Genomic DNA, 14,386 nt, shown 5'->3' with positions numbered 1-14,386 from the left:
CCTCCAGAACATTTTCTCCTGAAAAGTTCAAGTTGGAATCCATTGCAGAATTGCGCTGGCCTGGAGGTATATGTTCAAAAGGCAATCAATGAAGTATTTGTTTAACATGAAGTGTTTTTTGTATATAGGCACAAAAGGGTTTGTACACTAAAAAAGTAAGTTTCCTTCCTAACCTTCCCACCCTCCTTACCCAACCTCAGAGGTCATTACTCATACCAGTGTCTTGGGTGTCCTTTCAGATATCTTCAATGTACACAAGCATATGTGTTTATATTTAAACAAATGGTAGGATAATATACATACATACATGTGTTCTGCATATTTTTTACTTAATGATCTATTTTGGTTATTATTCCATATGAATACTTACAGTCACTTTTTTATGACTGCATAGCATTCTGTTATTTGGATATACTATAATTTATTTAACCAATCCTCACCTATGGGCATTTAGGTTATTTCCAATACTGTGCTATTAAAACAATACTTTAATACATATCATTGCATGAATTTTACTTTCTACATGTGCAATTGTATCTGTACGATAAATTCCTAGAAGTAGCATTTCTGGATGGAAGGTATGTGCATTTTAAGTTTAGATAGTTATTGTCAACTTGCTCTACAGGGAGGTTATACTAATTTAAACTACCCTGCCCTTGGCAATGTATGAGAGCGCCTGCCTGTTTTATCCACATCTTTGTCTACAGAGTGTATTTCACGTTGGCTTTCTGATCTTTGCCAATCTGATAGGTAAAAAATGGTATCACATAGTTTTAATTTGCATTTTTCTTATGGGTAACGTTGAACATATTTTTATATGATTAAAATCCATGTATACTTCCTGTTTAGTGAACTATCTATTTATATCGTTTGCTTATTTTTCTATTGGGCTGTTCCTCTTATTGGTTTGTGAGAACTATTAATATACTGAGGAAATTAAAGCTATTTATATATTGAAAAAATTAGTCCTATTCTATGATTTGAGCTACAGATCTTTTTTTCACATTTTAATATTTGCCTTTTGACTTTATGGTGTTTAGAATTTTTTCCATGCAGTAGAGTTTATCATTATTTTACATGACTTTACATGATTTTTATTTACTTTTTAAATATCCTTTAAAAGCTTTTAGGGAATTCCTTGGTAGTCCAGTGGTTAAGACTGTGCTTCCACTGCAGGGGGCACGGGTTTGATCCCTGGTCGGGGAAATAAGATGCTGCAAGCCTCGCAGCCAAAAATAAAAAATAAAAAAATAAAAATAAATAGATAGGGCTTCCCTGGTGGCGCAGTGGTTGAGAGCCCGCCTGCCGATGCAGGGGACGCGGGTTCGTGCCCCGGTCCAGGAAGATCCCACATGCCGCGGAGCGGCTGTGCCCGTGAGCCATGGCCCCTGAGCTTGTGCTTCCGGAGCCTGTGATCCGCAACGGGAGAGACCACAGCAGTAAGAGACCCGCGTACCGCAAAATAAATAAATAAATAGATAGATAGATAAAAGAGTTTATAATCTTCCAGTGTTTTCATTGTGAACACATTTATGGTATTGTTTTCCTCATTTAAATCTTTATTCCTTGTTTTGGCATAAGGTGAAGGGTATTCCATCTAGATGACCTGAGGAGTTTTGACCGTGAGGATGTGTTCTCTTTTTATTAGTGGTGTCTGGGTTACATACAGCACCTGCATTTCCTATTAGTTTCTCTTCTACAGTGACATTGTGGAGCAACCTGCTTTGTGGCAGTGGGCAGCAGGGAGTCCTGATGGCAGAAGTGTAGTTGGACATGGGAAGGTTTTAAGTTATGAGATTACTGGCTGTTACAGATGACCAGGTCAAGGCTGGGCAAGTTGCCAGAGAGTAGGGTTTGAGGTGGTAGTGAAGACCATATAAAAAGCAGTCTCAGCACAGTCGAAGCTCCGAGATGAGCATCCACAGAGGCAAGTTTAGTATATGGAGTGCTCCGAGTGAGCCCTGGAATTCCTGAAAGTTGGGAGCTGTTTGTGGCCTTTTCTGCAGAGGCAGCTGCAGAGTCTGTGGCTGGCTCTGTTCTCAGAGTTCAGAAGGGGACTCCAGTGAATTTAGTGCAGTGGTTCTCTACCCTGGCTTTTCATTAGAGGCTACTGGGAAGATTCTTACTTCACCAGTCTGAGGGTGGACCCCAGCAACAGCATTTTGAAAACTCCTCAGATGATTCAGATGTGCAGCTAGGGCTGAGAACCACTGTTTAATGCAGTCAGTTTGCTGTCCCTCAGGGATTGCAGTGCTCCCTGCCTCAGTGCTTCCAAATGTGCACACAAATCACCTGGGATCCTGTTAAATACAGATTCCAATTCAGAAGGTCTGAAGTGGGACTTGGGATTCTACATGTCTAACAAGCTCCCAGGTGACCCTGAGGCTGCTGGTCCCCAGACCACACTTTGAGTGGCTTGAGCTTTTTATTCCATGTGCAGAGCCTGGCGTATACCAGTCCGCGAGCATCAGTAAAGATCTTTCTGCCATGATCCTGCTCTCTGGCAGAACTCGCTTAGTGTAGTAGAAAGAACACAGGCCAAGAGGCTTGCCTTCTACTTCTAGCTCTGCCCCTAATTAGCTGTAAGACAAGTCTCTTAAAAGTGCTTCAGTCCTTCACCTTCTTATCGCTAAAGCAGGAGGGTTGAACTGGGTAAGCTGTAAGGTTCCTTTTGTTCCACCTCCTCCCATGCAGGTCTGGGGTGTTTTCAGACTCTGTGGGGATGAGGTCTTTATGTGGAGGTCAGTCTAGATTCTACAGTAAGGACCCTGGCTTCCCTTTGCAGGCTTTCTTTCTCTAGGGATGGGGCCTAGATCCTGATCTTAGAATCAACTGGAGGAAGTAAAACTAATCAATGTTAAAAAATTAAAGGAGGTTAATGTTAAATTGTAAGTACAAAAAGAATGCAGGGAAGCTAGAGCGGAACATCCACTGGAATTTTCAGGGGGAGGTTTGAGTTCAACTTTGTTTACTGGCCTTGATTGACTGTAGTGCCAGTTCAGAGGGCAGTTTTCATACCTTTATGTTTGTTGTCTCTAAAAAAGCATCCTTCAACAGCGAAGAATAAAATATTTTCTGCCTTAAATTAAAATGATGTGGGAGAAAGGCCTACTTATGTGGAAGTAAATGTTTGAAATGCTATAAAACTCTCCTTTTTCTATATTTAATTTTTCAAGGCTAATCTTGACTATTAAGAGGTTGATAGTGAAAAGAAAATCACCATGACCAAATATAGGCTGAGTCAAAAACTCTTTCGCACCTCCCTATAGACACTAATAAATAGTATCAGAAATTGCCTAAAACAGAGATTTAAATTGCTTAAATTATAAATAATACTGAAAATAATGTCTCTATCTTAAAAGATACCAGATAATTTATTTAGATTTTATAACATAGGTATACAGGAATTTCTGACTCACCTCTTTGATGTCAAAGGAGGTGTATTTTGCATTGTAATTAGAGTTTTACTAAATTGTAGCTTCCCTTAGGAAGAGGTTGTATGACCAGCACTCAGGTATAGAAAATATGAAATAGAACGTTTATCCTCATTTGATGAATTATACTCAGTACACACAGTTTAGTTCTGACTTTTCTCTGAATATCCTATGATATTTTTTCTCTGTTGCTAGATTATTTTTATTAAAAAAATTTTTTTTTTTGCGGTACGTGGGCCTCTCACTGTTGTGGCCTCTCCTGTTGCGGAGCACAGGCTGCGGACGCGCAGGCTCAGCGGCCATGGCTCACGGGCCCAGCCGCTCCGCGGCATGTGGGATCTTCCCGGACCGGGGCACGAACCCGCGTCCCCTGCATCGGCAGGCAGACTCTCAACCACTGCGCCACCAGGGAAGCCCTGAAAACATCTTTATTAATAGATGATACAAATATTATAATTATAAAATCAAAAATAGTCTATAAACAAACTTAGCAAAGTTGCTGGCTACAAAGTCGCTAGATTATTTTTAAATTGCAGACGGTGAGTACTTTTTCTCAGAAACACATACTATTATGGTTTTATTGTATTTGGTAAATCTTTTATATAATCAGGTATTGATTATCATAATGAGAGTGATGATACAATACAGTAGAAAGTCTCGTTTTAGACTACGAAATGCAATATAGGTCACTTTATAAAAAGATTATTTTGGTTACAAGTGACAGAAAATCCAACTTAAGTTGGGTGAAGCAAAGAAGGGACTTTTGGGGTCCATGTAATTGAAAAATTTGAGGGTAGAGCTAGCTTCAGGTGTGATTGGTATAAATAGTGTAATCGGGATCTGGTCTCTGCATATTATGGCCTTGCTTTCCTCTACATTGGCTTTATTCTCAGGTTCCATTTAATCACATGATGGCTGCCAACACCGCCAGGGTTTTATCTTTCTGGTTCAAATCTAGTAGAAAAGAGAATAGCTTTCACTAGAATTTAAAACAATAATTCCATCTACAAAATGTAGAACTTTAGTGAAATAATAAAAGATGATAGTATTCGATGCCTAATAGCTTACTTTACAGGCAGGAAGGATATTCAAAATATTTAACAACCTATGGTAGTGGCATCAACCAGTCTGAATGAGTTGGCTGCAGTCAATCAGAACTAGTGTTGATCATGACCAAACAGCAGGGCGGCCCCTGTGTGAGTCCTGGCGGGATGACAGCCTAACTAACTGGGAGGTATTAAAAAGGTGCCACCAGATTTCTCAGAAAATATAGTTTCTGTATTAGTTTCCTAGGGCTGCCATAACAATGTACCACAAACTGTGTGGCTTAAAACACAGAAATTTATTCTCTCACAGTTCTGGAAGTTGGAAGTTGGAAATCAGGGTGTCAGCAGGGCCATGCTCCCTCCAAAGTCTCTAGAGAAGAATCTTCCTTTGCCTTTTCTAGCTTCTGGGTAGTTGATGGCAATCCTTGGCATTCTTTGGCTTGTAGTAGCCAAATTTCCCTCTTCTTATAACTACACCAGTCATATTGGATTTAGGGTCTAGTCTATTCCAGTATGATCTCATATTAACTTGATTACATCTGCACAGACCCTATTTCCAAATAAGGTCACCAACAAAGTTCCCGGTGGACATGAAATTTGGGAGGATACAATCAACCCAGGATAGTTACCTAATATCAAATGCTCTTACATAGTTGTCATGACACAAATTTTAAAAAATACTCAGTATTAAAAAAAAAATACTCAGTATTAAATAGCTCACAAACACTCTAAAATTGTCTTATTTTATAGTTAAAAACTGGATATTTTAATCTTAGTAAAAGTATTTAAGTAAATTATGAATTTTTTAGTTTGGATGCTATTTTGTATTTTTTTTTTTTACTACGTCAAATTAACCATGTTTTTCTTAATTATAATTATTTTAATTCTGTTAAAATATGAATGTTAGTGTGACATTTTGGTGGAGAATTAATAATATTCATTGATATGTGAGTATGTTTGTGCATGACAAGTTATTACATTTTTACACAACTTCATTAAGTTCAAACAAGTTTTGCCTTAAAAAAAATGAAACTTACCACAATTAGATGAACATCATCCATTAGTGTATTTAACAGCAAGTATAAAAAACAGAAGAGAAATGCAACTGGTGAAGGGCTTCGAAATCATATCTTACAACAAACATTTGAAAATGGTGGTAATTGTCTTCAACTCTTTGAATAATGGCTCTGTGGAAAAGAGTTTAGACTCCAGAGGGCAGAACTAGAACCAGTGAATTAAGGTTAAAGGGAAATATTTTAGTGCAATGTAGAACTAAACTTTCTCAATGAACAATGTGTCATATGCCAAAATGGAGGTGGTAGTCATATAAGGGAGTGAAGTGCAGGTTCCTGGAAGTGCTTAGGAAGGTGCTGAATGATTACCTCTCTGGGACCTTTTAATGGAGATCTTCCCTTGAACAAGAAATTGAAATAGAGGGTCCCTTCTAGCTTCAAGATGCATGTCCTCCTAAAATTTCTATTTCTGTATATGCCATGAACATCAGTATTAATTATGTGACAAGATATTTCTATAAGTTTAGATATTTTTAAACAGCTGCCAACCCATTGTGTTCTATGAATTCTATGCTTTGAAATGCTTGGGGAATAAAAGGGATTTAATCTAAGAGAAGAGGAAACATCATTAATAGGTATGAAAAGTAGGGGATTAAAATTTCTATTTATTGAGTACCTACTATGTACGGGGTATTGGATGAGTTTCTTTATCCATATTATCTCATTTAATATACTTAGTTTTTCATTGCTTGGTTTGGAACTTACGAGATGCTGTAGATCTTAGAATGATGAGTTCTTACAATAATTGGCATTTTCTTATGTATTGTTTGGTGATGGAACACAGGACTGTTCTGATGGCTACATGTGCAAAACACAGTTTCAAATTAAAAATGGGACTGCAGTGTCACATCGAGGAACATCTGCCCGTGTACAAACATGTCTTCCCATGGAGGTGAGTGATTTAACATGTCATGTTTTTCTTTTCAGTCTTTGTAAAGTATAAAGTAAAAATTTAAATCTGATAAATAATATATTTTAAAAATTAACTGCTATCAGATCCTGGACCTGCTGTAGAAGTGAACATCATTTGTAGGAGGTTATTTAAATCTGATAAATAATATATTTTAAAAATTAACTGCTATCAGATCCTGGACCTGCTGTAGAAGTGAACATCATTTGTAGGAGGTTATTTTCTATAATATTGAGAGCAGGAACTGTGGTAAAGTTAAGATTCACTCCGGATCTATACAGATTGTAGTAAGCCTTCACCCTTTTGCTTTCTCTTGCATCTAAAGACCACAGATGCCTTCCGTTGCCTGTTGATTTTTTCCCAGTAAAATCCCACCAGGATAATACAGGCCTATACCTCAGCTGCTTAATACATGGATGGAGATCTCTTTACCTAGTCTGCCTTTAATTTTTCTCCTATGTCCTTTAAAATATGCTGGATCTGGGTCTCATTCCTTAGGCAACTTTAACCTTGACTTGAAAATCTTGCTAAATTAAAATTTAATAAGGTGCTAATAACGGCTTAATGGTTTTCTGGGATATTTTCAATTTTCTTTTTATCAAAATGCAAATAGCCTTATTGTACTTTATATTGTTAATAAAGTTTTTTATATATCTATTGTAAAAATAAACAGTAGAGAAATATATTAAAAGAGTAAAAAAACTCCCATATGTCCTTCAACTGGAGGTAACCACTATTAATATTTTAGTAAGTATCCTTATACATATTTCTGTCATACACACACATACATACTTGTGTTCTGCAATGAACAAGCATAGCATGGATATCTTTTCATGTCAGTAGATGTAGATATCCATAGTTCTTTTTTAACATCTCCATTGCATTCCATCCTATGGATGCACCATAATTATGTGGAACCCATATTGAAGTAAAATACTTGAATTTTAAAATTGAGGGGCTTCCCTGGTGGCGCAGTGGTTGAGAGTCCGCCTGCCGATGCAGGGGACACGGATTCGTGCCCCAGTCCAGGAAGATCCCGCATGCTGCGGAGCAGCTGAGCCCGTGAGTCATGGCCGCTGAGCCTGCGCGTCCAGAGCCTGTGCTCTGCAACAGAAGAGGCCACAACAGTGAGAGGCCTGCGTACCGCAAAAAAAAAAAAAAGAAAATTGAATTGGTGGGAATCTAATTGCTTTAACATAAAGAAAGAACTCTAATGCTTAGAATTCTGAGTATCCTGGTAAAATGGGAAAGGAGACTTTTTTGTGAAGGAAGAGTCCTTTCTTAGGACCTGTTAAATCAGTCCCCTTTGACAGTCCAGCACTAACCCCCTCTGCCTGTGTATGATGCTGGCCTGGAAGTAACTCTTGCCTGTACAGTTTAGTTTGCAAGTTATTCCTGAGGGTAGGTAATAAGGTAAGTGCCCCCGAGTAGGTGTTCAAATCTTGATTACTGTTTCCTGGTTCAAGTAACCAACATCCTATCTGAAGCCAAGCATGTTGGGAAGCTTTTCAGTTCATTATATATTAGCTTTAAAAAATGCACATGGAGGGCTTCCCTGGTGGCGCAGTGGTTGAGAGTCTGCCTGCCAATGCAGGGGACACGGGTTCAAGCCCTGGTCTGGGAAGATCCCACGTGCCACGGAGCAGCTGGGCCCGTGAGCTACAAATACTGAGCTCTGCGCGTCTGGAGCCTGTGCTCCGCAGCAAGAGAGGCCGCGACAGTGAGAGGCCCGCGCACCGCGATGAAGAGTGACCCCCGCTTGCCACAACTAGAGAAAGCCCTCGCACAGAAACGAAGACCCAACACAGCCAAAAATAAATAAATGAATAAATAAATTTATAAAAAAAAAAAAAAAAAAAAAAAAAAAAAAAGAAGAGGCAGAACTGGGATTCAAACCCAACCTCTCTATTAAAAAAAAAAAAAAAAAAAAAAAAAAATGCACATGGAGATGATGATTTAAGAGATAAATTACTAGTTTTTGCCTAACAAGTTGTCAGACATTTGAAAAGCACTAAAAAGTGGTGTTGACAGTGTGAGGGAACTGACACTTTCTGGTTGATGTTTTAACTTTACAAAGTTTGAAGATGTGCACATACTATGAACAGTCTATTCCAATTCTAGGAATTTAGCTTCATAAAATATATTTTTTCAACATTTTTTATTTTCAACATTTCCCAACAAATTTCAAACACATATGAAAAAGTTGAAAGAATTTTGCAGTGAACATCCATGTACTCATCACCTGGATTCTACCATTAACATTTTGCTGTGCTTGCTGTATTACATATCCATCCCTGATTCATGTATCAATACATCTTTTTTGATGCAGTACTTTTACATCAAAGTAAATTGCAGACAAATACTTATAAAATAATCAGAAATGTACACAAAGTTTTACATGCAAGTATGTTCATTTTACCATTATTTATAATAGGAAAAATAGAAACTAAAATGTTCAACAGCAGTGGATTAGTTACTTACAGCACATCTTTGTGATGGAGTTTGTGATTCAGTAGGTTTGGACTGGGGCCTGAGAATTTGCAATTCTAAGTTCCCATGTTATGCTGATGCTGCTGGTACAGGGACCATCACACTTTGAGAAACCACTGCAGTACTTTATAATACAATTCTTAGCATATTTGAGATGGTGTACAGCTGAGATGGTTAGCTAATATGATGTATGGTAGAGTTGATATTGCAATAATCTTGATGAGATAAAAAATGTCTTAGGTTGAGCCTGATATGGAGATTCCTGTTAAAGTGACTTATTAGGGATGTGTTCTTAGGAGAAAAAGAGTGCCAGAAGCAGGACAGAACAAGGGATAAAAGCTAAGGAAGATTGTGGTCTCACTAGAGACTAACTTTAGTCTCATCTCCTTGAAGCTCTGGAGTACAGATACCCAGAATTAGTCCTACTTTGTGTCCTTGAGGCTGACCTTTTGTACTCTGTAAGTTATTGGTTTGTCAGTCAGTCACTGGCTGACGTAGAGATAGACATAGCTTCCCAAGCAAGATGGCTCCAGTATTACTGAGAAATTCTTCAGAGAAGGAGGCTGATGTGTGTTATCAGCCAACAATTACACCGGCCTTAAGGGGACCTGGGTAGGGCACCAACAGCGTCTACTACCAAAGGGTAATCTGAAGCCAACAAAATGGCAGCTGTAGGGAAATTTATGTATAAGGTCTGCATTGACATGACGGAAATTTGTTTGAGGAAGAGCGAGTGATTTTAGTTGACCATAAGCTCAAGATAAGTGAAAAGAATGCCATGGATGCTAGAGAAAATAACTGGAACCTAAGCTACACTAATGAAAGCATTTATAAATGGATTCCAAATATTGACTGGGGACCCCTGGAGGGTCCCTGAAAGAGGGGCCCCGGGAGGGACCCCTTTCAAGGGGTCCACAAGGTCAAAACTATTTAACAATATTAAAGTATTATTTACATTTTTACTTCCATTCTCCCCGAGTTTTCCAGAGGCTACCTATGTGTGATATTGCAACAGAATGAATACAGAAATAGTTATAGGAATCCAGTTGTCTTTAATTGAGTCAGACATTAAAAATATTTGCAAAATGTAAAACAATACTGCTTTACTTACTCATTTATGTTATTTTAGAAAACATTTTTCATAGAAATTTGCTGTTATATTGCTATGTATTTTTAAAGTGAATTAACAAATTTTTTTAAAAATTCAATTCTAACTTCTAATATAGTAAATATCCATATATATAACTCTCAAACAAAAGTTCCTTGGAATCCTCACTGAATTTTAAAAGTATAAAGGAGTATTGAGACCAGAAAGTTTAAAAATCAACTGATCTAAAGGAAATATTACATTATTACATGTGAAGAGCAACATTGATAGCTAGAATGCATAATGAATGAATCCATAAATAATAGCTGAAAATAAATCATAAGTAGGGTTTATCCAATCAAAGAAGCATGCCATGGGTGGGCTTGAAAATATATTATTATGAGGACTATTTGGGAGCTCTGAAGACCTAGGAAGGTTAGTTGTCTTAAGATATCTAGAAGGCTTTCCTGTGGAAGACAGAGTAGACTCATTTTGTTTCTGAGGATAGAATTAGTTTGTGTCTGGAAATTATTCTAGACAAGTCTCTCTACTGTCTAGAGTTGCCTACAGTGAAATTGGTCAACTTGCGAAGTTGTGAGTTCCCTTCCCTTTCATGGAGATGTTCAGCCACAGAGTAGATAACCCTTTCTCCATAACAGTAGTCACTGATGGAAATGTTCAGATGCTTAAAGCACCAGGCAGATGATGAGTGAGTGAAGTGGGGTGATGGGAAGTGGTGGGAGCTGTGGAGAAGTGGAGAGGGAATGGCTCATCCAAAGGGGTAGTAGAAATGCAGCTCCAGGTGGGTTTAATTGAAAAACAAACAAACTGCAGGCCAAATAAACTATGTGTATGTGTTCAAATGGTCTTTAGGCCACCAGTTTATAACCTAGTCTCTAATATTATAGAAAGGAGTCCTGCATTGTGTAGAAGACTGAGCCAGGGGACCTCTGAATTCTCTTTAGAATTTAAAGCCTGATCCATATCTGTATATCACATTTCCTATTTATTTGAAAGAATGCCTCTACTAATAGTTGCTTTAAAAAGATTTTTTAAAAAATTGGCCATGTATGAAGTGCGAAGTCAACTCACTTCTTTGTTCTAACCAGAACCGGCAGTCTTGACTGTAGAAGGGTAGCTGGATTCATGATTTTTATGCCTGTGAGTTTAAACCTTTACTAAACAGGATTTTAAAAATCAAAGTGAAATATAATGGAACATATAAGTGAAGTAATTTGTGAAAATCATAAACTATGTCTTTTTTGAATTTTTAAAATATAATTTAAAATGATACTTGAAAGAGTGAGATGATATTCAGAAATCTACTAAATATATTGGGGTAACTTAGTTCTGGTTTTGGGGAGCAGGAGTTCTTATAGGTTAATCATTAGATAAGACATTTATTGTTGAGAGTAGTTTATATGATTTGCTTGTGACATTTCTGAGTTTGTGAAATAACAAGACTGTGGCAATTTTTGAACAAGATCTTTTCTTTGGAAAAGAAAAGAAAATGAGGCAAAGAGAAATTCATTGCCTCAATTTAAAATCTTATAAATGTAAGTGAATATTTTCAACAGGAGCCAACATAATCAACACTGGTTCTTGAATATCTTATTATATGTAACACTAATTTCTTTTTTTTTTAATTTTTATTTATTTATTTATTTATTTATGGCTGTGTTGGGTCTTCGTTGCTGCACACGGGCTTTCTCTAGTTGTGGCGAGCAGGGACTACTCTGTTGTGGTGCATGGGCTTCTCACTGCAGTGGCTTCTCTTGTTGCGGAGTACAGACTCTAGGCACACGGGCTTCAGTAGTTGTGGCATGCAGGCTCAGTAATTGTGGCTCATTGGCTCTAGAGTGCAGGCTCAGTAGTTGTGGCACATGGGCTTCGTTGCTCTGCGGCATGTGGGATCTTCCCCGACCACGGCTCAAACCCGTGTCTCCTGCATTGGCAGGTGGATTCTTAATCACTGTGACACCAGGGTTAATCCGTAACACTAATTTCTATAAATGGATGTTGGTGCTAATACTTCACTTTATCAACTTAGGACTTTTTGGATTTAACTGAAGACTTTTCTTAGAGAAATTAAGATATCATTTAACACTAGTGAAAAACATGATTTAACATGTTAAATGCTTTAACAAATATGAGCTTATTGTGGAAAGTCTTATAAAGCCTTATTTACATAAATAAAACAATAGTTTGAGAATAGAAGTGGGAGCAAAGGCTCTATATTCATGTTAGACAATTTTTTGAGGAAAATTAGTCATTAACCTTTAAAACTCATGTGAATATTATTGCAAAATAATTACTAAACTTTAAAAATGTTTTGTGGGCTTCCCTGGTGGCACAGTGGTTGAGAACCCACCTGCCAATGCAGGGAACACGGTTTTGAGCCCTGTTCCGGCAAGATCCCCCATGCCACGGAGCAGCTAAGCCCGTGTACCACAGCTACTGAGCCTGCGCTCTAGATCCTGTGAGCCACAACTACTGAGCCCACGTGCCTAGAGCCCGTGCTCCACAACAAGAGAAGCTACCGCAATAAGAAGCCTGTGTACCTCAATGAAGAGTAGCCCACACTCGCCACAACTGGAGAAAAGCCCATGTGCAGCAAAAAGATCCAATGCAGCCAAAAATAAATAAATAAGTAAATTTAAAAAATGTATTTTGTAAGGTTCTAAATTAACTCACTGGCCAATAAAGACTACAATGACTAGAATAAAGAAACAAGGTGTACGTTTTTTTTTTTTATCATGTTTAACATTAAACTACTCTAAATAAAAGGAAACAATGAGATGAATATTCAACATGGATATTGATTGTTAATAATGAGTAGTAAAAATTATTAATGAATGCTTAGAAGAGGGAAACGCCTGAAAGTCCTTCCTGTAGAGCTAGCTTTTGTCTGACATTGCTTTGCATTTTATTTTTATCTCTAACTTCTTCATTTATGAAATTCTGAATCATTTTCATAGAATAGAGATGGCCCAGTTTTTCCCCTTTGATTCATTCAATTTAGATACCCATAAATATTTATTTTAGGTTGGTCAGTTTTTTTTTATATTATTGAAGTTTGGATTCTTCTGTCTGAAGTTCCATTTCTTCCTTTTGATGAGGTATCAGAGATGGGTATTGAGAATATTTTATTTATTCATTTACTATCTTCATTTCTTTAAAGCCTGAGGTTACACCTTCAGATTAAATTTTTTAAAACTATGAAAATGATAGATTCATAAAAATAGTAATAGCATGCTACTGGAAAAAGGAATTTTTGTCCTAGGGCCTTGTAGTCCACTAACTGGGACTTGCCTTAGTCCAGGGCAGGTAGAATATTATAGGGAGCCCTGAACAAAAAACAACCTATCATAAATTCCCTGAAGCGTAAAGCTGAGAATCAGTAACAGGAGATGATCTCAATTGCCAAAAGAACATATTCAGAGATTGATGATCTTCTGATGTAACCAGGTCTTCAAATATACACATTTGCCCTAAGGATGTTATTAAGTGGCTTCTAGGATGAGTAATATTTTGTATGTCTGAAATAGACTCATATGTCAGAATATTGTGGGGTTTTTTTAATATATAATGGATAAATGACAAGCTACTGTTCTCAGTGTTAACAATTTCTCTGTAAAGCAACTGCTATTTTTAGACTGACGTATAGACATGTTGATAAATGTAAATGATGAGTAATAAGCATGATTACCACTAGTATTTGAAAATGTAATTATTAAAGTAATGCTAACATACCAGAAAGTCTGTTATATTTAATGTGTGTAGATGCAAATAAAAGTACCTGTAATAGTCAGTCAGTATTTATTTATTGATTTAATGAATCTAATGCTGATAGATAAGTGGATTTTTAAAGTAAATAACTATTAATACAGTAGACCCCAATCCCACAATACCATTTTTGTGTTTTTCTTGAGGTATTATGAAAATGTTCAAAGGCAAAGTAAATTTTAATTTTGTCTAATTTAGAGTGTAAATATATGCCACAGAGTAAGACGCATGCTCCGCAGCATGTGGGATTTTAGTTCCCTGATCAGGGGTCCCCTACATTGCAAGACAGATTCTCAACCACTGGACCACCAGGGAAGTCCTGGAATCATGGAATCTTAACCACTGGACTGCCAGGGAAGTCCTCCTTAGTTAAGTTGAAAAGGTTAATTTAAAAAATATTTTCTGGGGCTTCCCTGGTGGCGCAGTGGTTGAGAGTCCGCCTGCCACTGCAGGGGACACGGGTTCGTGCCCCAGTCTGGGAAGATCCCACATGCCGCGGAGCGGCTGTGCCCGTGAGCCATGCCGCTGAGCCTGCGCGTCTGGAGCCTGTGCTTCGCAAT

General features: G+C 37.6%; 1 protein-coding gene across 7 annotated transcripts in view; it reads left to right on the top strand.

Moving 5' to 3' along the window:
- Positions 1 to 14,386, top strand: part of ATG10 (autophagy related 10) — a 243,037-nt gene that overhangs the window by 50,962 nt on the left and 177,689 nt on the right. For all 7 annotated transcript variants that reach the window (XR_004349283.1, XR_004349287.1, XR_004349282.1 and 4 more), the window contains exon 3: positions 6,338 to 6,445. Coding sequence is in view for 1 of the 7 variants with exons in the window: in XM_032627481.1 (XP_032483372.1) it covers positions 6,338 to 6,445 (108 nt within the window). In the remaining 6 variants the exon portion in view is untranslated. The remainder of the gene's footprint in view (positions 1 to 6,337; positions 6,446 to 14,386) is intronic.

This window comes from Phocoena sinus, chromosome 3 (genome assembly GCF_008692025.1).
Source record: "Phocoena sinus isolate mPhoSin1 chromosome 3, mPhoSin1.pri, whole genome shotgun sequence".
In the NCBI taxonomy this organism is placed as follows: domain Eukaryota; kingdom Metazoa; phylum Chordata; class Mammalia; order Artiodactyla; family Phocoenidae; genus Phocoena; species Phocoena sinus.
Note: the sequence above shows the minus strand (reverse complement) of the source record. Positions and strands in the feature narration are given on the sequence as shown.